General features: G+C 55.2%; 1 protein-coding gene across 3 annotated transcripts in view; it reads left to right on the top strand.

Annotated features, from left to right (window-relative positions):
* The window catches only part of MFSD4A (major facilitator superfamily domain containing 4A), a 29,483-nt gene that overhangs the window by 302 nt on the left and 2,676 nt on the right, over positions 1-26,505 (top strand). Inside the window, exons 2-9 of one of the 3 annotated variants that reach the window (XM_027611688.1) lie at positions 9,820-10,018; positions 10,421-10,681; positions 13,771-13,939; positions 14,379-14,494; positions 15,802-15,975; positions 20,653-20,800; positions 24,388-24,458; positions 25,784-25,806. In XM_027611688.1, the coding sequence (XP_027467489.1) occupies positions 9,820-10,018; positions 10,421-10,681; positions 13,771-13,939; positions 14,379-14,494; positions 15,802-15,975; positions 20,653-20,800; positions 24,388-24,458; positions 25,784-25,806 (1,161 nt within the window). Of the gene's footprint in view, positions 1-9,819; positions 10,019-10,420; positions 10,682-13,770; positions 13,940-14,378; positions 14,495-15,801; positions 15,976-20,652; positions 20,801-24,387; positions 24,459-25,685; positions 25,807-26,505 lie in introns of all 3 variants that reach the window. The other 2 variants (XM_027611689.2, XM_027611690.1) reach the window with 2 other exon arrangements.

Genomic DNA, 26,505 nt, shown 5'->3' with positions numbered 1-26,505 from the left:
GTGAGTGCCCGGCCCGCCCGGAGCCCCGCAGCCCCCCAGCCCCCACCCCCGCCGCTCCTCGGCACGGCCGCGCCGACCCTTCCCTTCCCTTCCGTTCCTTTCCCTTCTTTTCCCTTCCTTCCCTTCCCTCCCCTTCCCGCCGCCGCGTCCCTGCCCCGGCGGGGCTGAGGCTGCCCGGCGCCCCAGCCTCCGGGCAGGCGGCGACCACCCCTCCCTGCGCCGCCAGCCGCGCCCCGCCTTGTCTGAAGGGCTGCCTCCCTCCCCCACCCCAGCTCTCCCCGGAAAAGTCTCTCCAGAGACTGAAGGTGACTTCGGGATTATTTATTTGCCTTCGCTCACCCGGGTGAGGGGCTAAACCCGGCTCTCACCCGCTGCCCCGCCCACGCGCCCCGGGGCCAGGGGTGATGGAGTTGGCGGCGGGGGGAGAGTCTCCCTCCTGCTCCGCGGCCCCAGGTCGGTCAGTAGCCCCAGCTGCCGGGGACGGAATTGGAAGTGAGGTAGAAGGAGAGTGGGAGTGTCACCTCAGGGGCCGTGCTAGGTGCCAGAGCTGGCTGCGGCTTGACAGAGCGCCCTGGGGCGGGCTCCACTCAGACCCTCAGCTCCAGTTCAGCTGACACACGCTATTCCTTCCCCCGCCCCCTCCCCGGGTGGCCACGGGGCTGCTGGGTCCTGTGCGGTCCTGCTTCAGAGAGAGTCAGGGTTCCTGCATTGGCTCCTGGAGGCCAAGCCCTTCTGCCTCTGAGACACTCAGGACCTGACCATTAGGCCGTGTGGGGGAGGCGTGGGGTGTCTCATGCACACCTTGGTAAGGTGACCCTCCATCTCTGGTGCCAGGGGCCCTCTCCACTTCTCCCACTCCTGGCCTCTGCCTGCCATGGCCCCAGAGATGCCCCTTTGTATACCATTGCAGAGCCTCAATCTCTGGGCTTAAATTGGACAGGGCCGCCCCCGCAGAGCCCTCTGGAAAGGCAGCAGGATTCGCTGTCCTAGTGCAGCTGGGAAAACAGACCCAAAGCAGGGGATAGATGACTTGCAAGCTGGAGGCTGCTGGAGATTTCCCTAGCTCCAGCTCCTGGCTGGGTGGTTTTCTGGACAGCATGGACTCAAGCAAGCAGACAGCTGGGGAACAAAACCATAGTTAGGCTATCCCAGAGAAACATCTGGGTGTGTGTGTGTGGGGGGGTGCATTCTGGGCCAATTGCTCTCCCCCTTTGGCTCACTCCTCCACGTATCCATGAGGGTGGGTTTTCCTATCCACCTTGCTTCTGGAGCTGATGGAGAGAACACAGGTGTCATATAGATAGACCCCACTTTAAGCCAACCGGCTGACAAAACATTACCAATTAGGGAGTGATTAGCCCCATTATCATATTCTCTTGTAAATGGAAGAATCTTCCTCTTAAGAAGCAAGTCTTGTGTACACTGGTTTTTCTGTGGGTTTTATATAGGATGGATGCATGGGGGTTTCAGAAAATCTTCAGAAAAAGCTCAAGATCCTTCCTGATTCTGCCTCGAGGTTTAATTAGAAATCTAGCAGGGTGTTTTTCTGTTTTCTTTCTTTCTTTTTAAAAAGCATTTTGACTTACAAAAGCTCCCTTACCTGGAATTTTTTAGGAACGTGTGTAGTGCAAAGAACAGGAAGGGGGCTGAGGATAATTCTAAATGGCAGGTTGGCGTGCCAGGTTTTGTGAAAACAACAGAGATCCACACCCAACTGGGCCCTGTCTTCCTCACTTGCTCTGCACCTCCCTCACAGCTCCTTACCTAACCAGGAGCTCTGAGCAGGCAGTGGAAAGGGTCGTGGGGCAGGAAACGGGCTCGCAGGAAAGAAAAATGGTATTGGTAACAGTAATAACTAACTTCACTGAGCTCTTGCTCAATGCCAGGCACTGTTCTTAGTACTTCCCTTGTATTGACTCATTTGTCTTCACCGCAACCCTATGGATTAGTACTATTTTATCTCTATTTTGTGCATAAGGAACCTGAGGCACAGAGAGGTTAAGACACTTGCCCCAGGTCACACCACACAGCTATTAAGTCAGGATTTGAACCCAGGCATTTGTCTCTAGAACCAGATACGTGGGAAATGGCTCTTGCTTTATGAGTAGTCAGCTTGAACTGTGTAGGGTGCAAGTTACACCCTGTCCTTACCAGGCACAGGCATATGGGCTACGGATTCCTGAGCTGACACTCTGGGAAGGAAACCAAGGGCCTCTGGAACTTCCTACTGGGATCTGAGGGTGGGGGTAGGGTGCGATGGAGGGCATAAGCCCTATCAGTTCATGTTCACATTTAAATTCGGATCTTCAGTCCTCCTGCCCTCAAAACAAAATGTCAGAAAGAACCCTTTCCTTTGGCTAAGAGCAAGGTGGACTTCAGGGGGGTTGGAGGATGTGTCAACAGGGGTGGCTTGTGTGTCAACAGGAGTCACAACCCAGCTAGGACCGGACAGCTCCATTTCTCAAAACAAACAGAACCCCCAGTAGCCCCGAAACCAGCCACTAAAGCTTGACTCCTTGGGGCCTCACTACAAGTTCAAATGCTAATACCCCCACCCCACCCCCACCTACTTTTCAGCTTAAGTGATTACCCACTAGTGCTAGTGCACCAGGCTGGTACTTGGGGGCCGGGGGGCGGCATTGCTTTAACAAATGTCAAGAGCCTGCTGCTGTGGACAGACTCGAGGGAGAGGCATGGGCAGCCCAAATCATGTCCTGCCTACTGCTTGGCCCAGGCTGAGGACCAGGGCTGAAGAGGGTTTCTGGACGCCTCCATAGGGACATGCATTGAAGGGTCTGTGTGTGGACAGCCTTGGATGTTAGAGTGGGACAGAACAGGGCAGGAGCTCTCTGCTCAGGGTAGGATCAGTACCCCCTACCAGCCCCAGCCCCCACCCCTAGCTTCCAGCACAGACAGAGATCTTGAAGGAAGCCACCATGTGCAGGCCAAGAGGGAGATGAGTGCAGTTAGGGTCAGAAGAATCTGGACCAAGATTCCCTTAGAAATATCTTGCTTGGGGTGCCTGAGTGGCTCAATCAGCTAAACATCTGCCTTCGGCTCAGGTCATGATCCCAGGGTCCTGGGATCGAGCCCCATAGCGGGCTCCTTGCTCAGTGGGGAGTCTGCTTCTCCCTTTCCCTCTCCCTGCCGCTCCCCCTGCTTGTACTCTCTCTCTCTCTGTGTCAAATAAATAAGTAAAAATCTTTAAAAAAAAAAAATCTTGCTTATCAGGAGCAGGGAGCCATTCAGAGAAGAGAAGAACACAAAGTCACCTGGTTGGCAGGGTGTATAGGTATGTGCTTTGCCAGATAGGAAAGAGAAACGGGTATTTAGATAAAAGGTTAGGTGGTTTTTTCCCCCCAGTTTCTTGGGGACCTGTCTAACCACCTTGGGCAGTTTGGGAGACCCCTTTATCTCAAGGACATCGGGGTAGATAAATGGCTTTCAGACCTTCCTCAGCCTTCTCCCAGCCTCGCCTTGGCCTCTCCCCTGCATGCACCCTCTTAATTGAAGGCTTGAGCTCTTCCCCTCTACCCTACTCACTGTCTTCTTCTCTACCTCTAATTTTCCTCATTCCTGCAAGTCCTGCCCTGCCCAAGACCCGGCTCTGATTCTCTCCTGCCCATTGCATGCAACCCAGTCTTCCTTCCATGTGAGGCTTCCCAGGCTGCTGTCAAACCTGCTTCCCCAAGATGCCGGCCCCCTGAATTACCGGGAACACAATACAAAAGCCAGTTTCGTCCTCTGAGCTGAGCCCTGGTTGGTCTCCCATCTAGAAAGACTCTGCCTCTCCCTGAAGCAGTTTGTCTGTGTTTCTGTGTGCAGCAAACCTGGGCTGAAAGCCTACTGGGGGTCTGGCCCCAGACAGGATTCTTGCTTTAAAAAACTCGCCTCAGCCTGGGAGTTACCATATGACCCAGCAAAGCCACTCCTAGGTATATGCCTCAAAGAACCGAAAACATGTCAACACAAAACCTTGTACAAGAATGTTTATAGCAGCATTATTCATAATAGCCAAAAAGTGGAAGCCGACCAGATGTTCATCAATGGATAGATGGACAAACAAGACGTAGTACATCTATGCCGTGCAATAGTATTCAGCCAGAAAAAGCGGTGAGGTTCTTATGTACACTACAGCATGGGGGGCCTTGAAAACATTATGCAAAGGGGAAGGAGCCAGCCGCAGAAGACCTCATGCTATATGGCTCCATTTCTATGGAAGTCCAGAAGGGGAAAATCACAGAGTAGAGTAGTGGGCTCCCAGCATATGGAGAAGGGATGGCGAGTGACCACCAGTGGGTACGGGGTTTCTCTCTGGGTGAGGGCAGTGCCCTAGACTCAGATTGTAGTGATGGGTTCATAGCTCTAAACATACGAAAACCATTGACTTACACACTTTGAATAGATGTCAGTGAAATGAAGGACATAAAGCAGGGTGGGGATGGAGAGTAACAGAGTTGAGAGGTTACTTTCACCAGGTGGGTCAGGGAAGGCTGCTCTGAGGAGGGGACATTTGAGCTGCCACCTGAATGACAGGAGGGAACCATGCGTGCGAGTAACTGGAGGAGAGGGGTTCTAGGCAGATGGAGCTGCAAACACCCAGCAAGGGGGCGGGGGAAGTGCTCCCTGCAAGGCTAGCACCCCAGCGGGCCAGGAGTGTGGTCACACGCAGGGTGCAGCCCCAATCTGAGTCTAACAGGGCCTGAGTCCTGCCTTAGGTTGGGATCTCCCCAAAGACAGGCTTTCTTGCTGCTCCCTCTGAGTCTCCCCAACCTTAACACAGGGCCCTGAGCAAGCTGGGGTGTCACTGTGGGAGTGACCAGTTAGAGGGGGGCCTTCTGCTGGCTCCCTCAGTCTGAGGCATCCCATCCCTGTTGGGCAGCGTGAGCTGTAGTCTGCAGCCTGCCCAAGCTCCCAGGGGTGCCCTGACTCCTTTTGGGGCGGGGAGGGGCTAGGGGTACCTCTGACTCTTCCTGGGTTGTGGGCACTTCTCTTCCCTGGCCCCTCCCGGAAGAAAATTCTCAGAGTGGGGATGTCCTGAGGCAAGACTGTGAGCATGTCAGTGCCCACCCTGGGGTCCCTCACATCGAGGTGGCAAGGGGCTGGTCGTCAGCGGCATTTTCCCCCACCCCAGGGAGTGGAGGGCAGGATGGACTGGCTGACATCTTACTGCTTCAGCCCTTCCCCTGGTTTGGAGCCAAGCAGCCCCTCCTCTTATCACGGAACCAGGAGGGCTAGAGCCAACACCAGCAAGGCAAAGTCAAGGTGATCACGTGTACCCTCTGGGTAGAGCAGAGCACATGGGCCGACAGGGTCAGCAGCACGCTCAAGGTCACACAGCAGACTCGTGGGACAGGCACCACGAGGCTCTCCCTCCCCCATTTCACCTTCCACATGGGGCCATCAATGAGTAACTTGGACATTTCTCAGGCTTCCCCCAGGAGGGGTTCCTTAAACTGTCTGAGCTGTTCCTGCACCTCCCCAGACCTTCAGGCTAGTGGGGCCTCCCTCTCTCACTGGCTTGAATTAACCTCTGAGCCCAGGACCAGGGGAGGGAAGATCAATGACACAATGCTGGCCTTCGCCTGGACTGGGAGTCAAAAACTGGATCCTGACTCTCTTCCCCTGTCTGGGCTCAGCTCCTGATCTATGAAATGATGGGTGGGTCCTTGCTGCCACTGTAGCAGTTCCTGGACCAACCTCCCATGGTCACCCCAGACCAGCAGGCTCTGTACTAGGAACAGAGTCAGGGCCTGGCTGGGGAATTGGGGGGCTGTGGAGCATACTTCCTGAGGCCTGGTGGCTGGCAGGGAGGAGGTAAGCATCGGGGAGGGGGGCTGCCAGTGGCCAGGGGAAGATCCCAGGGAGTGAGCAGAAGACTGTAACAACACACTGACTGCACTTGGCAGCCTCAGGAGGTAGAGCTTACTATCCCCATTTCATAAAGGAGCTAGGTATTCACCCCTAAAGGCTCAGAGGGGCTGTGTGTAAATGCCTTGCCCCAAGCTGCCCGCTGGGAAGTGGCAGAATTAGGTCTAGGACCAGTCTTTTTTTTTAATTTTTAATTTTCGGTTGAAGTATAGTTGACATACGTATTATATCAGTTTCAAGTGTACAACATAGTGATTTGACACTTTTATACTCTAGGACCAGTCCAATTATACATCCTACTGCATTTGTGCTGCCAACGCTGTTTTGACATGATTATTCCCTAATTCTCAATTACCCACGTTCCTGGAAGGGGCCGTTGACCAAACCATTAAGTGACCAAACCAATTAGTATATTTCAGTCTGGCTCTGGGATGTATCTGGGACTTCTTTTCTCTTGGCAGCAGTATGCCTTTCTAAAGAAATGTGTTCAAGCTGAGTTTTGGAATGCCCAGCGCAGCCCTGCTGAAGCAACTGGGGAGGGCAGGCAGTTGCTGGGATGGAAACACAACACGTCTCCATCCCCCCGTGCCCAGGAGCCGCAGGCCCAAGTTGGGCTTTGCCCTCCCCAGCCCCAGTTGGTAGGCGGCAGGTCCAAATCATGCCCCAGGGGTTTGCAGGAGGTGCAGGACGGGGCCTTCCTGGGCCAGTTTCCTTCCAGCCTCCGCTTTCTGTTTTCTCATCCTTTCCTGCCTGTCCCTGAGCCTGGGAACAAAAATCTTCCCTGTGGGCATTGAGTGTCCTTCTCCAGAATGATAAGGTGAGAAGGTGCAAATGGGGGGAGAGAAGAGGCCCAGACGGGGCAGCCCACCGCGACCATGCCCCTTCTCCATCCCTTCCCCAGCCTCCTGCTTCTCTACTGGCATCCTGGCCAGACCTAAGGCTTTATCTTGGGCCTCTGTCTCTGCCTCTGACTCTCTCTGTGTCACCCCCCACGACTCCCGCGTCAGCCCCCTAAGTCTCCTGGCCGTCCCGTGTGGGGTGACGAGGCAAGCCTTCCTCAAGCACTTTTCTCATTTGAGCGGCAATGGGCAGCCTCCCCGGAGGGAACAGCAGCTCTGGGCTGAGCATGGGGACAGGCAAGCGCCCGCAGTGAACAGGCTGCCGCAGACGCCTTGGGAAGCTGGTCTCGGAGCCAGCAGTTAGCAGAGGAAGGGTTTGCAGCTGCCGGAACACCCGCAGAGGGACCCTTGGGGGCTCATGTTCCAGCCACCGCAGCTGTTCACCGCTGCTTCCCAAGCCTGCCGTTCCAGGCTCTGCAGACTCTGGTCTCCTGCTCCCTCCTGGCCGCCCCCCTCCCCAGCCTGGCGGGGGTCTGTGGCCCAGCACCACATGACCCTTTCTCACACACACACACACACACACACACACACACACACTCCCTCCCTCCCCGCCCCCCCCCCCCCCCATCTCTCTTTCCTCCAGGGAAAAGCAGCATGGCCTAGGGATTATCAAGACGAAGACCTGGGTTTGTTTGAGTCCAGAATGTCAGCTACTTTCTTAGTCTTTCTCAGCCTTAGTTTACTTGTGGGTCCAACAGGCACAGTCGCAAAGCCTACCACCTTGGGCCTGTAAACAAATGTTAGTATGCATTTTCCTTTCTCACAGCTCTCCTTCCCGTTCTTACTTGCTGATCCAGGTCCCTTTCCCTCAGGACTTTGCTAAGGGCTGGTGTTTTGTTTTTGTTTTTGTTTTTGAGAGCAAGAGCATGGTAGGGGGGGCAGAGGGAGACGGGGGAACAACAGACTCTTCACTGAGCCTGAAGAGGGCTCTCGATCCCAGGACTCTGAGATCAGGGCCTGAGCTGAAGGCAGACACTTAACCAACTGAGCCACCCAGATGGCCCTGCAGGTTTTTCAGGGCAACGATGATAATGTGTTAACTCTTCAAGAGAGTCTGAGCACTTGACTTGGGGCATCCACGCTTTACCGCAGAGTGGTGAGCCAGGTGGTGGAAAGGTCACCCCATCCCATGCGCCAGCTCAATGGGGAGAACAGTTGAGGGGGTGAGAGAGGACCCTCTTGCTATCCCTGAAGTCAGGCCTGCCAGGAGGCTGCCTAGTCCATCTTGTGCAGGCAAAGGAAAGGGGAAGAGAGAGCAAGCAGTCATGAGAAGCCTGCCATTTTCATCACCCGTGGAGATATGGGCATCCCCTCTGTGCCAGATGCCAGGGAGCAACAGGAGACTCGAGGCCAGGTTGCAGGAGGCAGAAATGCATGAAGCTCAGTGGGCCGCCCAGGCTGTCAGTTCTGGGGTCCCACAGAGCAAGGGTGCCAGGGGGAACGGGGGCTGGGAGAGACCTGAACAGGTCTCCCTGTGACACCATCCTCCCTGTCCTCCTCCTAGTGGCCAGGGTGAAGGGTGGAGGGAGTCCCCACTCCCTGCTCACACAGAGTTGGGAACAGGCAGGGGTCGTGATCAGTGATCTCCCCAGCAGATCAGCCTGGAAGCAAGAAAAGAGAAAATAACGAACTATTGCTATCAGCAGAGGCCTTCTGAATAAGGATTTAATCAAAGATGGGCCAAAAGGAGAAGCAGAGAGCCACAGGGGTCAGAAGCAAGACCTTCTGGGGAAAGACGTAGCTGAGAGCTCTCCTGGGGGCCTCCCTCTTTTCCTTAATGTGCCGGAAACTCAGGTCTTCTTGCCACACACCCTTGCCACCTCACCAGGTCTAGCTGCCAGAACAACTTTTCATAATCTGATAAATTTCCTTTATAAACTCTCTCTTCCAGAACCTTTTTTTTAAGTAAGCTTCATGCCCAATGTGGTGCTTGAACTCACAACTCTGAGATCAAGAGTAGTATGTTCTGCCAACTGAGCCAGCCAGGCATCCCCAGAACCTTCTTGCTACCCAGTGTCCTTCACCCACATTAGCCTTTCAGAGTGGTTCCAGAAAACACAAGGCATCCTTTCTCAGAGTCTGTTTATTAGGTAGGGTGTCCCAACAAGACCTTGACAGAGCCCTAGATGTTCCATTCACTCACTCACTCACTCACTCACTCACTCACTCACAGCGAACAGGCCCTCAGCCTGCCTGTTTTGAACTCCTCTGCAGGAAGGTCACCTCCCAGACACCCCTCACTGGGGACAACCACAGGGCCTCCCTTCCAGAAACTTGCAGAGCCAAGATCTCTGCCCAAGGGCTGGGGGCGGGGGGGGGGGCAGGGTTGGGGAGGGTGCTAAATTACCCAAATACCTTGGCTGTGGGCTTTGGTTCAGGTGGCTTAGTTGGCACCTGCGAAGGGTCTGGCCGTTTTGCCATTCCTGTGTGGGGAGAGCACATTGCAGCCCAGTTGGTGAGGGGAGGGGTTCGGGTTCCACCCCGGGTCCCATCTCCACAGTTGCACGCAGATGACACAGTAGCCTGGAGATGCTCAAAGCAGATGACCCTCACACATCCATGAGACGGACAGAAATATCTTTGTATACAATAGTTTACAAGTGAACAATTTATTTATTATTTTCAAGATTTTATTTTTAAGTCACCTTTCCGCCCAGCGTGGGGCTCGAACTCACAACCCCAAGATCAAGAGTCACATGACTCTACCGACTGAGCCAGCCAGGCGCCCCTCTAAGTAAACAATTTAAAATTGCTTGTAGGTTAAACAGTAGCAGTTACCCTCTGTTTAGTGCATATTGTGTGCCACCTCACACAGTCTCCTGAGTTCTTACAGCCGCGCCGTGACGTAGGGATTGCTACCTGAGAAGACCGGGGGCACAAGAAACATCTCGCTGGCAAGCCCCTAGCTAATGACAGGGCTCCTTCCGCAGCCCCCTCCCCGCTTCTACCAGAGGCTTCCCCGAGGCTGCCCAGCAAGGGGAGAACAGGGAGGGCTCTGTATTTGAAGGCCACAGGCCCCTCCGCTGACCTCAGCCCTCTGCTGTTGCAGCCTGGCCCAGTCACTATGGGCCCTCTTCACGTCCTCCCTGGCCATCTCCCTGGTGTTTGCTGTCATCCCCTTATGTCGAGACGTGAAGGTGCTGGCCTCTGTCATGGCGCTGGCGGGCCTAGCCATGGGCTGCATCGACACCGTGGCCAACATGCAGCTGGTGAGGATCTACCAGAAGGACTCGGCCATCTTCCTCCAGGTGAGCCCACACGCGGGCATGGGGCTGGGTGGTGGGAGGCCACGGGGAGCTCCGTGGGTCCTGGCCTCCTCTCCCGGTCCCCTCCCTGGGGCTAGGTGTCTTTGTAAACTGAGAGTGCCCGTGATGGCAGGATGGGAGGGCTTGCTGTTTTCTGGCCTCCTTCCCCCTCTCTGTATTTCTCTTCTTGTCTAGCCCTTCCCTTTATCAAGCCCCAAGTTATCTCAGGCCAAGAAGGTAGTTGAGAGGAACTTCTCTCCTCACCTCTCCTGCTTCCCTATTGCTCCCCACTCTAGGGCCAGGCAGGGGCCCCCCAGATGGGACACAGAGTGGGGGACGGAGTAGGAAGCCCGAGCCATCCCCTCCCCCACACACACACCCATACCGCTTCTCCTCGCTCCCCAGGTTCTCCATTTCTTTGTGGGCTTCGGTGCCCTGCTGAGCCCCCTGATTGCCGACCCCTTCCTGTCTGAGGCCAACTGCTTGCCTGCCAATGGCACGGCCAACAGCACCGCCGGCAGTCACCTCTTCCATGCGTCCCGGGTCCTGGGCCAGCACCATGCTGAGGCATGGCGGTGGTCCAACCAGTCGCTCTCCAGGTTGCCTCCACAGGATGGAACAGGGACCCGTGTGTCGTATGCCTTCTGGATCATGGCCCTGATCAATGTGAGTGTGACGAGGGCAGGGCTGGGTGGGGACAAGTGGGCAACCACACCTGCCAGCCCATACCAGCTCCCAGGGTGGAGTCTTCTGATTCGGAGCAATGTGCTGGCCTGAAGTGCGCCCTCGGGAAGGCAAGGGAGTGGGAACACTGAATGCGAAGGGGGGGGTCACAGGAGATCGACTCGAAGGTCCTCGGTTGTGACAATCCATGATGGTGATCTCAAGGGAGATAAAGCCGCGAGCAGGTTTAGCACAATGGAATCAGCGTCCACTTTCAAGCCATCTGAGGCTCCATGGGAAACCAGCTCTTTTCCTCCAAAGCCAGATGAAGCAGATCCTGGGACAGAACCCTGCAGGACTTGTCAGGCTCTTCCCTGGGGCCCTTAATCGCCGGTGGGATTCCCCTGTGCCCTGCTGTGAGGTGGGCTCCTGTGGAGGCCAGGGCACGGGCAAGACAACCTCTGAGGGACCCTGCCCCCACCGAGGCTGCCACGGAGCAGAGTGGAGAGACCACTCACTGCGACCGTGAGGCCGCTCGGCACTCCAGCCGCCATCCGCCCCTGTCAGCCTGACTCTGTCTCTGGCTGAAAACCTCTGGTGCTCTGCAACCCTAGACAGGTGCCCCTTCCTCCCCCCAGGAGGCCAGGCTGGGGCCCGAGGCACAGGTGGGGAGACATCCCTGCCCCTTCTCCAGCTTGGGAAGCACTGTCAGGAACACCAGCACAGCCTGGGCTGGGGACGTGGACCCGGTGTTCCCCGGGACCATTTGCCTGGCGGTGGGGTGGAGACATCAGATGGTGTGTCACGACTTAGGGCCTCTGTCGGCTCCGGGCAGACTTGTCACCCCTCCAGAGGCAGGCAGGCTGGGTTCAGGCACCCAGCTGCTGTTGGGCCTCAAAGCGATGCGGTGCATATCACACTGAGCGGGGTCCCACGGAGCAGCAGAGCGGGGGTGGGGGGTGGCATACCGTCCCTGGCTCAAGGGCCTGAGAAGTGTCTAGGAAGACACTGGCCAGGCTGGAACCCTGACTCCCCGCACAGACCCCCTTCCTGCTGCCCCAGAGTCAGTGCTCATTTTTCCTTTCTTCTCTAACTTTCCGTGTACCAGAGTCTTCCCTCGGGGCTCTCAAAACCCCACGCCCCTCTCTTGCTCTTTCCATTTGCTGCCCCTGCCGATCATTGCTTTGGAAACAACACAGCTTTGGGCCTGTGGCTGCCAAGGGGGGACCTGTGAGGGGCAGGAGCACCGTCCATACAATGTCGAAGCTGAGACGCTGGGACCGGGAAGCCGGAAGGTCCAGTTTAAGCGGAGGTCTGTTTTCTCTTGCCCCACGAGGTGCAGACTGGAGGCACTTTGTTTGCTGCAGGACGTCCGGACTTTTTATACTGGTTTGTTTCTGAAGATAAACAGTCCACCACAGAAGAGAATGGGGCTGTGCATGCTTGTGGGTACGCGTGTACACACACCCACACGCAAGCAACCACACACACGCACAGCCCACCCAGCACTCTCTGACTTTGAAGGTGGAGCTTGCCTCCTCTGAATGGGCTTCTTACAAAGGCAGGGTGTGTTCTAACCGGGCCACAGCAGCCAATCCCCCTGGAAGTCCTTGCCACCACCCGCCTCCCTGGAAAGCCCCGCTTGCAGTGACCAGGCTCTTTACAGCTGTTTCCCCTTGGCCTTCACTCAGGCACTCTGCCGAGGCAGGCCTCTGCGTGAGGGTTTCCTGTTTCCCCCATCAGACTGGAGGGAGGGCTGGTCTCCCCCGTCAGACCCGGACTCCTGAGGGCCGAGGGGGAAGTCGTCTCCTCCCACTCGGGCCTGCTGTGCGGTGCTGCCCAGGCGTGTCTGACCTGGACGCATCTTCGAGTGGGGAGGGAGGCTCCCAAGGTGCCCGCAGGGAGGTGTCAGCACCAGGTCGATGTTTTGGGGTGGGGGACCCCCGGGAAAATGCCCCGCTGCGCCAGCCTGCCCCCAGGGATGGGGAGACCCCCCCACCTCAGTGCCGCACGGGCCCTGCTGCCTCCCACGTCCACAGTGGCCTCGCCTGTCAGGCCGGAGGGGCCCGGGGGCTTGTGGGGAGCCTCCGCAGCTCCCCGGGCTTCCTCTCTTTCCTGAGTGAAAGGAACCGGGATGAAGTTGTGGCAGGAAGGGCAGAGGTCGGGCTTGATGAAGAGCTTCCTGGCAGCGAGGGTGGTTAGATGCAGGCCAGGCACCTGAGGGAGGCAGCAGAGGCTTCTCTAGGCAACCGCAAAGGCAGGAGACATTTCTCATCGCTCTGGGGGCTCATGAAACCCGAGCGGCTTAGTGTAAATAGTAGGGCAGGGCACACTGGCTTGTGTGTGTGTGTTGCTCAGAGCACACATCTTTCAGTCAAAAGCAGCGCATGTCTCAGCTTTCCGGTTTGGACACAAGGCCTGAGGACAGGCTCTGTACCTCCTCGGGTATAACAGCACCCAGACAAGCCCTGAGGGGGCGTTGGCCCCGGACTGAGTCAGGGCGTCCCGACTCCAGTCCAGCTCTGCCGCACGTCAGCCCTGTGACCAGGCACCAACGGTCTCTGGGTCTGTAGCTTACAGACCCATTGTAAGGCTCTCTACCTTACAGTGGGCTCTCCCCGTTGTAACGGGTTATGACTAAGTGGTAACTTTGAGCCTCAGTTGCCCCATCTGGAAAATGGGGATAATCAACAAAAGCAAACTGTTGTAAAGTGTCATGTGATCTAGCAGCATGAAGGAGTGTGGGGGCACCTTCAGGATAAGGATCTTAGAAAGGAGTTTATCTCTGGCACCTCTCCTGTACCAGAGGCCTGGTGTGAGTCCAAGTTTTGCATGTGACAAGGAGCTGTCTTTAGGAAAACGGATGTGGTTAAGGTTGGGCCGCAATTAAACCAGTCAGCCCTGGGTCAATACACCTGGCGGCATTAGCCAGGGACAGCCCTTAGGTGGACACCTTTGGAAAAGAGCTGCCTTCCATCAGGACTGGGCGGACACGCCGTTCGACCGTGTGGAGGTGTGTGCAGTGGGCCAGGCACGGGAAGGGGCCAGCCTGATGGCAACAGGGCTCTCCTGACCCTCTGCCCGCCCCGCAGCTCCCGGTGCCCATGGCCGTGCTGTTTCTGCTGTCCAAAGAGCGGCTGCTGGCCTGCTGTCCTCAGAGGAGACCCCTGCTCCTGTCTGCAGATGAGCTCGCCCTGGAGACACAACCTCCTGAGAAGGAAGATGCCTCCTCCCTGCCCCCAAAGTTTCAGCCACACCCAGGTGGGGGCCCTAATGAACTTTCCCGCCCACGGCCCCACACCGAGGCTTCCCTGGTGACCCCTTCCACTGGAGGGTGATCGTAGATCCCAGGCAATCGTGTCTGGAAAGAAGCCATGGGCACTGATAGTCTCACGGGGCAAGGGCTGGAGCGACCTGGCTGAAAGCATGGGGAAGGCAGGCTTTTGGCTCCAGCCTCCGTTCTGCCTGAGCCAGCCTGTGTGACCTGGGCCAAGTTACTGGATCTCTCAGAGTCTTGCTTCCACCGGGACTGAGATGGACAGGGGCTGTCCCTAACAGGTGGTTGGAAGCTAATAGAAGGTGGGAGGCAGTACGTGGCCCCCATTCTGCCAGGCTCTCTACCTGCCAGCCGCTTCCCCTGGGCCTGCAGAGGGGAGGGAGCAGAAGCTGAGACTCACCCCTGCCCTTGTGTCTCATCCAGGCCACGAGGACCTGTTCAGCTGCTGCCAGAGGAGGAACTTCAAAGGGGCCCCTTATTCGTTCTTCGCCATCCACATCACAGCGGCCCTGGTCCTGTTCATGACGGACGGGATGACGGTGAGCCTGCCCTCCTCCCCTGAGACTCCAGCTGGGAGTAGCAAGAGAAAGAGTGAGGCATCCAAGTTTCCTAGAGACCTCACCTTAGTACAGTCGATTCAAACATTTACGCTAAATAAAAGTCCTGGGGGAGACTGCAGAGTTGTTCACAGCCCCTTGGAACTAGGGTCTTCTGTCCCAGCCCATTGTCTTTCTTTTCCTTAACTCTGTGGCTAGCGGCTTCTCTGGTTTGTTACCAAGGGCGGGCTACCCACATTTTTTTTTTGAAAGGGGCAGAGCCCAGGGGCACCTGGCTGGCTCAGTTGGTGAAGTGTCTGCTTTCGGCTCAGGTCACGATCCTGGGGTCCTGGGTTCGAGCCCTCCGTCGGCCTCCCAGCTCAGTGGGGAACCTGCTTCTCCCTCTCCCTCTGGCCCTCCCCCTTCCCACCGCTTGTGCACACACTCTCTCTCAAATAAATAAATCTTTTTAAAAAATAAATAAGTAAAGGGGCAGGGCCCTATTCCTCAAGGTAGAGGTCCTGCCATGTAAACCCGAGGGCACTCCGCTTCCTGGAACACATTCCAAACCCAGGCTTCTCGAGCCATGTTGTAAATAAACTACAGGCCGGACCTGGGCCCAGCTCTGTATTCTACTAGTGAGCTCTGTTACACTAGTTAGTGTCTTTTCCCAGAAGTCTCTTAGGATTACGTCAGGATCCTTTTGAATGGCTAATTGAGTAATTGGTGGCCATATCAGGGACTCTCCAAAGAGAAGGCCCTAAGAAACAGATGACCCAGTGGAAAATACTCGTGCTAGCCCTGGCTGACTTCCAACTCTCCGTGTGGCCTCAGGCAGCTCACTTCTCGCTGCCCCCCTCATCTGTCAAATGAGACACTCTTACGCCCCTTTTTTTCAGCTGTAGTACACTTCCTTCGATAATAAACCTTCTGTGGAATCCTCATAAATAAGACACGTGGTGGAAGTCTGCTCTGGCTGAGGGATGGGGAGCAGTGCCTGTATGCCCAGACCTCTCGGGACGCCCTGTGGAGACCCAGAGACACCCCTTCTCCCCCCAGCCCGCCACCGCATCCCTAGGCCTGCACCTCTGGGCAGGTGCAGTCTATAAGCTGTGCACCATGGGTCCTATCCTCAGCTCGGGCCTGCAGGTGTCGTGTGATCCTGGCTCCAAGCCCCCCCTTTTATTGAGCCTCTCGGAGCAGGACCAGTCCTTCCTCGGCCCTCAGCACCCCTGCCCCCAACCTGGGTTTCCTTTTCTGAGGGTCCAGCTGCCCTGCAGATGTGCTCAGCAGGGCCTGTCTCTCCACAGGGGGAGTATTCAGCCTTTGTGTACAGCTATGCAGTGGAGAAACCACTCTCTGTGGGGCACAAGGTGGCTGGTTACCTCCCCAGCCTCTTCTGGGGCTTCATCACCCTGGGTCGGCTCATCTCCATTCCCATCTCCTCCAAAGTGAAGCCAGCCACCATGGTTTTCATCAATGTGGTAAGTGGTCTCCTTTCTATTCTTGGAAGCACAGGAGGACTATTCAATCCTCACCCTACCACTGCCCCAGGACATTTGCTCGGGACTGGACTCTGCCAACAGGGTGGGAACGTTGTAGAGGGAGGGGAGCAGAAGCGAGAGATGCTGGTGAGGAAGGGATGGAAATCTAGAAGGGGGAGCCCACCCTTTTCCTCTCGGGGCCTCTGATTTCGTACCCATAAAAGAAAGGGGCTGTAGGAGGTGGTTATTGCTGTGAGTGGAACAGATCCCAGTGCACAACCTGCCAAGAGTACAAGTGAAGCAGGTGCTGGCCTTGGTCCTCCTGTGTCACCTTGACGCCCAGCTGGTCAGAGCCCCATGGCCGGCGGAGGCCAGGGATCCCCTGGCCTTCAGAATCACCATCTCAGGGCTGGAGCCTCAGAATCTGCATTTGGAAACTCTCCCAGATGACTCTTAGTAGCCAGACTTTTTTAATGGAGGATGGCACTCAGGGAACCAGCCTGCCTGGAAGGCCCAAGCAGCAGGGTCAGACCTTCGACCTGATGTGTGTCAATGTCACCATCTAAGACAAAGGGTCTAGATTACAGATTCCTGTAAGTTCATCTAGCCCAGCCTCCCTCCAGGGCTCCAATCGCCGCTCTAAACGTCTCCTCCAGGGAGTCCACAGTCTGCTTAAATACCTGCAGTGATGGGGAACTCACTCCCTCTCCTGGTAGCCCAATCCACTGTCAAAAAGTACTTCCTTGGGTTGAGTTTCCTGCGGAAAGGGGGTCAGGAAATAATGCTGGGGCTACAGAGATCAGAGACCATGAGCTCCAAGAAAGGACTTTATACTTGGCCTTGTGCTGGTCGATGACTTTTAGGAAAGAAATTTCGGTTCACTGTAGTTGGGAGATAGTATGTGTAGAGGCCAAACTCAAGAGGGAGAGGCAGATGAGAAGTGGAGGTGTGACCATTGCAAATATTTCTGAGTGGGAGAGAGTTCTGTCTGTGTGCGGGGTCCGGGCAGATCCCATTGTCAGAGAGGAAGGCCCCAGGATGGGAATGGGGATGGAGAGCGGTGGAGAAGGGAGTGTGAAGCTGTGAAGAGGGGGCCAAGGTGGTGCCCCAGGGAAGGAGCAGACTCCCCAAGTCCTGGGGTGGAGAAGAGTCAGGGTACGTGCGCTGCTGGTGGCCAGCCAGCCTCTGAGGGACCTAAGGCCAGCTGCTTAGACAGAGGATGGTGGAGTGGGACTCTGTGTCTGGGGGGAGAAGAGCGCTGAAGCCCCCACATGATTTAGGCACTGATGATAAAAATTGTACCTGGACTGCTTGTTTTTAAAAAGAAACTCAGATTCCTGGGCCCAGCCCAGACTTCATGAACCAGAATGTCCAGGGGAGGGAACCTAGCAATCTATATATTTAACCAACACCCCAGGGGGTTCATGTCATCAAGCAAGTCTGGGAAAACACTATCCTAGACACTGCCAAATACATTAGCGAAGCTTTCGGAAAATACAGATTCCCAGGCCCCTCTCCCAGAGATTCTGACTCGGGGTGCAGAGAGGAGCCTTGGCGTCTGGATCGTTTTCAGGGCTTTTCAGCTGCCTTTGGGGGGCACCCCATCAGGATTACCGTTCAACAGCCCTGAGTGAGTTCCCTGGTGCTGCACCTGCCCAGTGACTGTCCCATAGTCACTGTGACTTCTTCCGAGAGGTCCTCTCATGTTTAAATTAACAGTCACCTTGCTCTCTGTTCTCCTGGGTCTCCACAACCACTTCCTGGTGAATGAATATGCAGTTCATGCAGGGCCTGTGGGGAGCCGCAGGGGGAGTCTCTGCCTCTGAGCTCACAACCAGCTAGGGAAGAAGATGGGCAGGGGAGGGTCAAGATGAGGTTGGGTGGCAGGTGGGAAGCAGGCCGAGTGGGAGGAGGGCTTCTTGGTGGAGTTGCAGTTGGCCCTGGGCATGCTCAGTCTTCTGTCACCCAGGCTAAAAGAAGCGAGGTATTTTTCAAATTCCCCCAAGTCTGGAGATTTTCAGGGTGACTCTTCATGGCTTGCCTGCAAATGTCTGGTTTGAAAATGGGGTGGCCAGGCGGCAGGAGGGGAGCAGAGCAGTATCTTCAAAGCCCTGGTCCCGCCCCAGGCATATCAGTTGGGAGCTGACTCTCAAGAAGATTCCAGTGCCATGAGTGGCGGAGGTGGTCTGGGCAGAGGGCACCGCTGGTTGAAAGGCCCGCAGGGGGAGTTAACTGGGTGGGAGCACAGTGCGCCAGGTCAGCGACGGGGAGCAAAGAAGACAGGTTGGGGCAGCAGACATGGGGGCTAGACCCTGCAAGGTCTTGTACGCCAGGTTTGGGGTTTTATTCAAAGCGGGAGAAAGGCAGGCCTTCAGAAGGTGTTAAGCAGAGAATGGACATGATCTGCTTTGTATTTCAAAAGCACACTCCCCTGTCCTGGGGGAGAGTCGATCTAGGAGGGGCTGCAGGAAGACGAAGAGGAGCCCCCTCTTGCAGTCCAGGCACAAGACGTAGATGAGGGTGGTCAGGATGGGTCTGGAGAAGTACAAGAGTCTACAACATTTTTTGGGTGGAGTTGATGGGACTTGCCCTTGGCCTGAATGTGGGAGGGGAGGGAATAAGGAATCAAGGACTACCTTAGTTACAGGGCCTGTCCGCTGGGTGGATGGGGATGCCATTCACTGATGGGCAGGGGAGTCATTTTGGGGGAGGAAAGGCCAAGTTCTGTTTGGACCACCGTGTCGGTTAGCCAGTCACCTATCAAAGGGGCAGTATTACATGCAAGTCTGGAGCTCCGGACACAGGTCGTGGCTGGGATTTAAGAGGCTGGGCATAGAGATATTTGAAAGCATGGCGCTGGACCAACAGGGAATGCAGACAAAGAAGAGCCAGGAGGGGCTGGGGCCATGCCAACATTTGAAGATTAAGCAGAGGAGGAAGAAAGAGCAGTGAAGCTATGGGGCCATTTTCTTTGCCAAAGAAATACATTACATTTGGAAGCTTAAATGTGTCTACTGCTTTCGCATTTTTACTGCATGAGAGAAGTCTTTTGCTTTGCTTCTCCATTGGGAAGAGCGTGTGTCCCCTTCAGCCGCCATTTGCCGTGGCCCCCCTCTAGGGCAGCAACTCTTTGCTGACAAGGCCTCTGAGTCTCAGTCTGAGACGGAGAGATTTCGCAGCAGAGATTGAGGGACTGGTAAAGAAAGGTGAAGGGTAGGGAGCTCATGGGTTGCAATCCCTGGCTTCGTTCCTCCAGCTGGAGCAGGTCCCTGGGATCTGCTGGGGAGGGTGACTGTCCCTTCCCTCCTCCCTCTGCGTGGGCTCCGTTCATCTGTCAATCGGCCAGGGTGCGGGTGGGGCTGGATGCGGTTTCTTTCTTTTTTTTTTTTTTTAAGATTTTATTTATTTATTTGACAGAGACACAGTGAGAGAGGGAACACAAGCAGGGGGAGTGGGAGAGGGAGAAGCAGGCTTCCTGTGGAGCAGGGAGACCAATGCGGGGGGCTCGATCCCAGGACCCTGAGATCATGACCTGAGCCGAAGGCAGATGTTTAACGACTGAGCCACCCAGGCACCCCTGGATGTGGTTTCTTTCACACCTTCTAGCTCTCTGCTCTAGAATTTTATCTTTTTCTTTTTAGAAAGAGGTACTCACCCAGGAGATTTTTACCTGAAAGCCCTGGTTTTCTGTGGAAGATCCTTATGTCTGCAGACATTAAGGAAAGCTCAAAACACACAAACACTAGGACTGATCGTTGTCTAAAGAGTCAAAGTTTAAGGGCCCCTGCGTTGCTATCATTTCTCCACCACTCTCCAGGGTAGCTTTGGTAACCCATTTTGCAGACTCGGGGGCTCGAATCAGAGAGATCAAGGACTTCAAAGCCCCAGACTTGGTACTTACACCTGGGTCTTTTGCCTCCAGACCCCAGCTGCCTGAGTTTCTTCCCAGTGGCGTTTTGCATAAAAGGTATTCAATGCTGACATAAAAACATTTTTAAGGAATTTAGGAAAAGCGTGATTTAACAAAAATATGCCCATGTGACAGAGACCCTTCCTGAACTAGAAAGATCTCTGACCCCTGAGTCCATCCTGGGGGCCTCTAACCACAGGTTGGCATCTGCTCACAGGTTGGAGTCTGAGCTGAAGCTGGGGGGTGCCAGACTGCCCCAGCCACCGACCCTCTCCCTGGGAGGTCCGCCTGCATGCCCAGAGGGTGGGGACCCCGCCACCCACCGCCACCACCACCCCCCAGCCCTGGAGGCCTCTCCTGCTACCCTGGACTTCCTCTGCCAACTCATGGCTTTTAGGGCAAGCAAAGCAGATCGTCTTCATGAGGAGTGGAGGGCAGAGAGCTGATGGCTTGGCTGGGATTCCCCGAGCTCACAGACAAGACCTTGGGAACAGGCAGCACTGCCTGGCCAAGCGCTTCTTAAGTGTGGCCGGAAGGCCATCTGCCTGGCTGTCTGGGCGGCTCCTGCCCACCCCCGTCCGCAGTCTTCCATTCCCGGGGCTTCCTCCGCAGAGACAAGGCTGGGGAAGATGCAGTCCCCACATAGTCCACAGGGAGGCGTCCTGGTCACACAGCGCCGTTTTGGGGTCAGAGTGGACCCTTCCAAGTCAGGAGCCTGAGGCCCAGCTTTTCCCAATTGCTAGTAGCCTCCATTTCTGCTGTTAAAGGTCGGCGTGGTGATGACGTTCCTGGTACTTCTCGTTTTCTCCTACAACGTCGCCTTCCTGTTCGTGGGGACAGCCAGCCTGGGCCTGTTCCTCAGCAGCACCTTCCCCAGCATGCTAGCCTACACGGAGGACATTCTGCAGTACAAAGGTGGGTGTGAGGGGGCACAGAGCCACAAGCGTCCCCCCTGGCTGGGTGCCACGCCCTTCCCCCCCCTCCCCCGCCCCTGCCCCGGTCTTCCTGTGGTATATTCCAGCTCCATCACTGCCCTGCCACCTCCCAGAAATGCACGCTCCCCTCCTGACTCTGCTGGGAACCGCTTCACAGGTAGGCCTCTTCTGACCCACGTGGCTTTCCCCATTCAGCTTTATACCTGTGTCACGTGATTGCAGGCCCCTGAGAAGCAGTAAGCTTCTCTTTCCTGTTTTCTTCTCCCGTGGTAACGTCCCCTGACCCAGCGCTGGCATTTGGTGTATCACGCTGTACTGGAAATTCCAAGTCCAAAGACCAGCAAAGTGGCACAGGAAAGGGATGGCCTAGGAAAGGGGTTGATTCCTTATCAGTAATAGTACCTCCTTGCTTTGCTGCGCCTGTGGATGTTTTTGGAAGCCTAGAGGAATAGAACAGCGGCTCCACACGATTTGGGGTTGTGACGATGGGGTTCTTTGATGTCAGAAACCTCAAATTCTCTCCACTAATCTCCCTCCCTTTCTATAGCAAAGATCCTTTTTTAAAATGAGTTAATTAAAAATAATTACGTTTTGAACATTTAACATTACCCTTAGAAGTCACTAGAGTGCCCTAGGGTGTCAGAAAACCAGCAATGAAGAGGAGTGATTTCTTTAGGGGAGGAGTGGGGGAAATGGGTGTAGGAGGCACGGGGGTGGCCCAAGCCATTAGAGCTAAAACCACAGTAACGAGAGGCAGGAGGCCTGGATCCTTGAAATCTAAGGATGATCTCCAAACCCCAAGTGAGTAAGTGAAGCAGTGAAATAACGTTGGCGTCCCATGTCACACGGAAGATCCCAGAGTTCTAAGTGGTCCACCAGTATTACAGTATAGGAGCTCCTGGCTGGCTCCGCCCGTAGAACGTGCAACTCCTGACCTCGGGGTCGTGAGTTCCAGCCCCGCCTTGGGCGTAGAGCCTACTTTAAAAAGAAATTAATGAATGAACTAAGCCAAATGTTAGAGTGTAATAACAACAATAATAATAATTCGTATTGGTTGCTTCTGCCTGCAAATGATCCCTCAAATCCATCCTCCTCTCTCTCGCCACCCCTGCCTTAGTTCAGGCCTTTCCCATCACTTGCCTGCTTGGAATACTTCAAGGTGCCCAGCTTTTCCCAGTTTCTGATCACCTCTATCCCTGCTTTGGCAGGTCTTGGCCTGTCCCCTCCACATTTGCCTCCCTCCGCGGTTCTCAATGCTGCTCCCACATTACAGTCGCCCGGGGCGCTTTTAACAAACCCCAAGGCCTGGGCTTGGTTTGCACGCGTCCAATGGAACGGGACCGGGGCCACTGGGGGCTCTGCAGTGCAGCCAGGGTGGGGCCGCTTGGGAGGCCGTCCCGCACACTGCTGCAGAGGGGGCCGCGTGAGACACAGAGCCGGTCACAGCCTTCGTGACTTCCTGTGGGGCTCTCTTCCTTTCTCGCACCTCCTCTCACCACACTGCCACTCAGGGCCTGCTAGCCATGGTGAATGACCCGCTATTCTCTGCCTGGAGTGTCCACTCTACTCCGCCCCTCCCTCTCCACCCCTTCTGGAAGCTTCTCTGACGCCCCTGGAAAGCTGTACCCCTCCCCTTTGTACCTGCCTCAAGGCTTCTGTACCTATGTTATCTGTGTCCTCTCCTCGACGTGCTCCATTGAGGGCACCAGAAAGTCAGTCCTGCCTGCACACTTTCGGGCTTTGTGACCTTGTACGATTCCCTTTTCTTCCCCTTTCTGAGCCTCGGTTTTCTCATCTACAAAATGGGGATGCGCACACCTACCTGTAGCATTGTTTGTGCATTGGAGGAAATGTAGAACACTTGACTTTAGCCTCACAGCTCAATCTATATGTTAGCTCTAGTCATCAGAATACTCTCGGTGTTCAGCTCAGTACCTGACGCACAGAAAGTAGTGGAGGGTTTTTGAATGAATGAGTGGAATAGACATCGGTGCTACTGGAATTCAGAGAAGGGAGTGACCAATGTTGAATCCAACACGTAGCTTCACGGAGTTGATGGGATAGGAGCTGGCCCAGGTTTTGGAAAGGCAGAAGGAAAAAGGAAAGGCATTCCAGGGAAGGGTGGGGCGCTGGCTGTGAACACTGTGACAGCAAAGGCAGAGAGGGATAGAAATGTAAGCCAGTCCAAAAAGAACATCTTGAAGTCCGTAGTCGGCAATGATGATCTCTGCTTTTTTTTTTTTTTTTAAGATTTTATTTATATATTTGACAGAGAGAGACACAGCGAGAGAGGGAACATAAGCAGGGGGAGTGGGAGAGGGAGAAGCAGGCCTCCCACCAAGCAGGGAGCCCGATGCGGGGCTCGATCCCAGGACCCTGGGATCATGACCTGAGCCGAAGGCAGACGCTTAGCTACTGAGCCACCCAGGCGCCCCTGATCTCTGCTTTATTCAAAAAACACTAAGCACCTACCATATGTTGGCCACTGAGCTAAAATTCAAGGCCCAGTCCTGTCTCGTGGGCGTGTAGCCCTGCGGAGAAGGCTGCCCTGCAGACAGAAGTGGGGGACCTGGAGAAAGGCGGAGGGGCCGACGGAAACAGGCGAAGAGCAACTAATGCAGGTTTAGAGCCTGGGGGCGATTACTGGAGGAGGTCTAAAGGAGGAACTTAGAAGATGAACAGGAGCGTGGCAGATGCAGAGGACGGGGGAGGCACGCTCAGGAGGCGGTGAACACAGGCGTCCGAACCCGGCTTGAGCCGGAGTGTGCAGGGGCAGGAAGCAGGGTGCTTTCTCCTGGCTGGAGGGCATGGAGGGTAGATTGTGAGCAGGGGTGAGAGGCGTCTGAGCTCTCTGCAGGGAAGGGTTATAAAGGGCCCTGCAAACCCCAGGAAAGCCTGGGGACTTTATCCTGAAGGCAGCATTGAAGGGGTGAGGCAGACAGCTGGTGGGGTTTCGAGGGTTCACTGTGCGCCTGCACGAGGCTAAGCACTTCCCTGTACTGCATCAGACTTCCCACGGGGCAACTCCGTGGAGAAGGTGTTCGTGTCCATTTTACAGAAGGAAACTGAGGCCTAGAGAAGGGGAGGAAGGGGCCTAAGGACACACGGCCAGTAGCTGACACTGCTGGGCCCGGGACCCGAGTCTGACTCGGAAGTGTGGACTCGGAAGGTCTGTGCCACGTTGCCGGAGTGAGCAGAGGTGCGGCGGGGCAGTGAGGCGCCGGGCCAGTCCCAGACCAGGCCGGCACAGCTTTCTAGAAACGCAGGTGGCAGTCAGATTGGGAAGGACTCTTCCTAATGCCAGGCTGAGTAACTTCAAATCCACTCTGAAGACAACCCTGAGTACTTGAAGGTTCTAGAACAGTGCAAACATAGTGACAGCAGAACCTAAGCATTCCCAAAGCAAAGTTAAGGACTAGAGTCTGAGAAATCTAAGGAATTCGAAATAGTCCTCTTAGGCCATCATACCTTTTTCCAGAGTCTTCCCAGAAATAACTGGGGTGATACCAGCTGACTTCTGTCTCCTTAACTTGCATCTACTAACCCAAATCCTTCTCTTTGGGTTAGGCTGTGCGACCACGGTGCTGGTGACAGGGGCAGGAATTGGCGAGATGGTCCTCCAGATGCTGGTTGGTTCGGTATGTGGGGAAACTCTAGGGGAAGGGGCCAGCATTTGGGGAGCACCCCTCAGAGCAGGGGGGAAGATACAGCCAGCTGCCTTCTGAACCCACACTCTCCCTTCCCTGAGGGTCCCGCCCAGGAGCAGGGCCCCCTTGGTCTGTTACCTCTTTCTGCTTCTGAGTCAGCTTTGAAAGCTGAGCTTCTGAATGTGGGACTTGGAGATGTGAAGGGATGTATGGTACAGTCCAACGCAAACACAAGGCCTGTCTGGGAGCGGGGCCAGCAGGGCCCCGCGGGAATGTCCGTTAGCTCCCAGAGCCTGGGATGGGATTGAGCGGAGTCCGGAGTTCATTTCCCACCCCTTCTCAACCTCCCATCCCCACCCCGCCTCTCCTAGCTTTTGGCCACCGTCCACGGGGCCCAGCCGTCCTGCCCAAGTCCTGCCCCGATCAAGGGCCAGCCCTCCCACTTCTCTTCAGATAGACCCATGTCTCATCTGTTCACCAGGAAAAAAAAAAAAAAATACATTTGCTTTTTATTGACTCTAAGGCATATATTGTCAATCCCCTTTTTACAAAGGGGGATATTAAAAGTCAGATAAATTAGCAACTTGCCCTCAGTCAGTCCTACTTCTAATAAGTGACAGGACATTCAAACCTAGGTCTCTCAATCTCCGGCATGCCCCTAATCACAACCCGCCTTCCCTCTTTTGGTGCCCTGCCCGGAGGGGGAAGGGCTGCATCGAAATGACGTGATGTCTGGGGTTTGCTTCTGTGTGATCTAGTGCAGGGAAGGAGTGGGGGGGGGGAGGGGTACAGAGGAAGTTGGTGCTAATTGTTAAAGTCAGGTGATGGGTCCATGGGGGTTCCGTAAGCCACCTTGGCCTATACTTTCATTTTCCATGATAAAAGGATATATATAAAATCCTTTGCAAAGTTCTGGTTAGGCCTTGTGGGTATAGAAACAGTATGCTCAGAGTTTTGAGGAAGATATGGAGATTTTCAGAAGGTTCCAGACAAGAGCTAGCAGGGGCTGCTGGGGTCCTGGGGTCCAACCCCCTGCCTCAGAGCAGGAGTTCTGCCTCCTCCAGAAACATAACCTGGAAGCAAGGCCAAGATGGCCCTGCTACCCATGATCCTGCCTATCGGTGTGACGGGCCGCAACCCGACTGAGAAACCTGCTTCCTGCAACACACACCTTCATGTGAGATTTTGATGGCCTGTGTCTGTTTTCCCCTTTGGCAGATATTCCAGGCTCAGGGCAGCTATAGTTTCCTGGTCTGTGGCGTGATCTTTGGTTGCTTGGCTTTCACCTTCTATATCTTGCTCCTGTTTTTCCACAGGATGCACCCTGGACTCTCATCAGGTAAGGAAAGAATCTGTGTCTACACAAGAGGAAAACAGAGCTGGGGCGGGGGGCGGAGATACTATAGATCTTAGCACGCCACAAATGCTATTCTGTTCCACGTATAATGCAAGGAAATGTTTATTTTTCTACAGCTTCCTCTTCCTCTCTTCCTGCTTTGCCATGCGATTGTCTGTGCTGGACTCTTAGGGCAGGAGGGAATGTGATAGGCTGACTCATGGTTTCTCCATTAGGAGAGGGGCATGGATTGTGAACTTGGCTTCCTGCGTCCCACCGTGCCATGGGACCATGGGCCAAGAATCTCTTTCCAGCCCATGTGGGGCCCTGAAAGATGGAGTCTGCCTCCTTGGCTGGAACGCCGCCCAGAAGCCTAATTGGCCATCTCTTTGCAGTTTAGGAGTTTGACTCTAGTCCAGATTTCTTTTTCAAAAAGAGGTCCTTCAGGCCAAGTGGCAAAGGAAAGCTCCTTCAGGGCAGAGATGCCTCCTAAGAATAGTCTCATTCCTGGAGACCCCAGGCAGGGGGAGTCCCAAAGCTATTTTCATACTCCCAAGCCTCCCTGCCTCCCTTTCTGCCCAGAGATCTCAAAGTCCCAGCAAGTGGATCAGCTGTGCATGGAGCCAGTTCTTAAGAGCAGGTGCGCAGGCGGAGCCCTCAACCTTTCCATAAAAGAAAAAAAAAAAAAAAAAATCACCAAAA

This window comes from Zalophus californianus, chromosome 10 (genome assembly GCF_009762305.2).
Source record: "Zalophus californianus isolate mZalCal1 chromosome 10, mZalCal1.pri.v2, whole genome shotgun sequence".
In the NCBI taxonomy this organism is placed as follows: domain Eukaryota; kingdom Metazoa; phylum Chordata; class Mammalia; order Carnivora; family Otariidae; genus Zalophus; species Zalophus californianus.
Note: the sequence above shows the minus strand (reverse complement) of the source record. Positions and strands in the feature narration are given on the sequence as shown.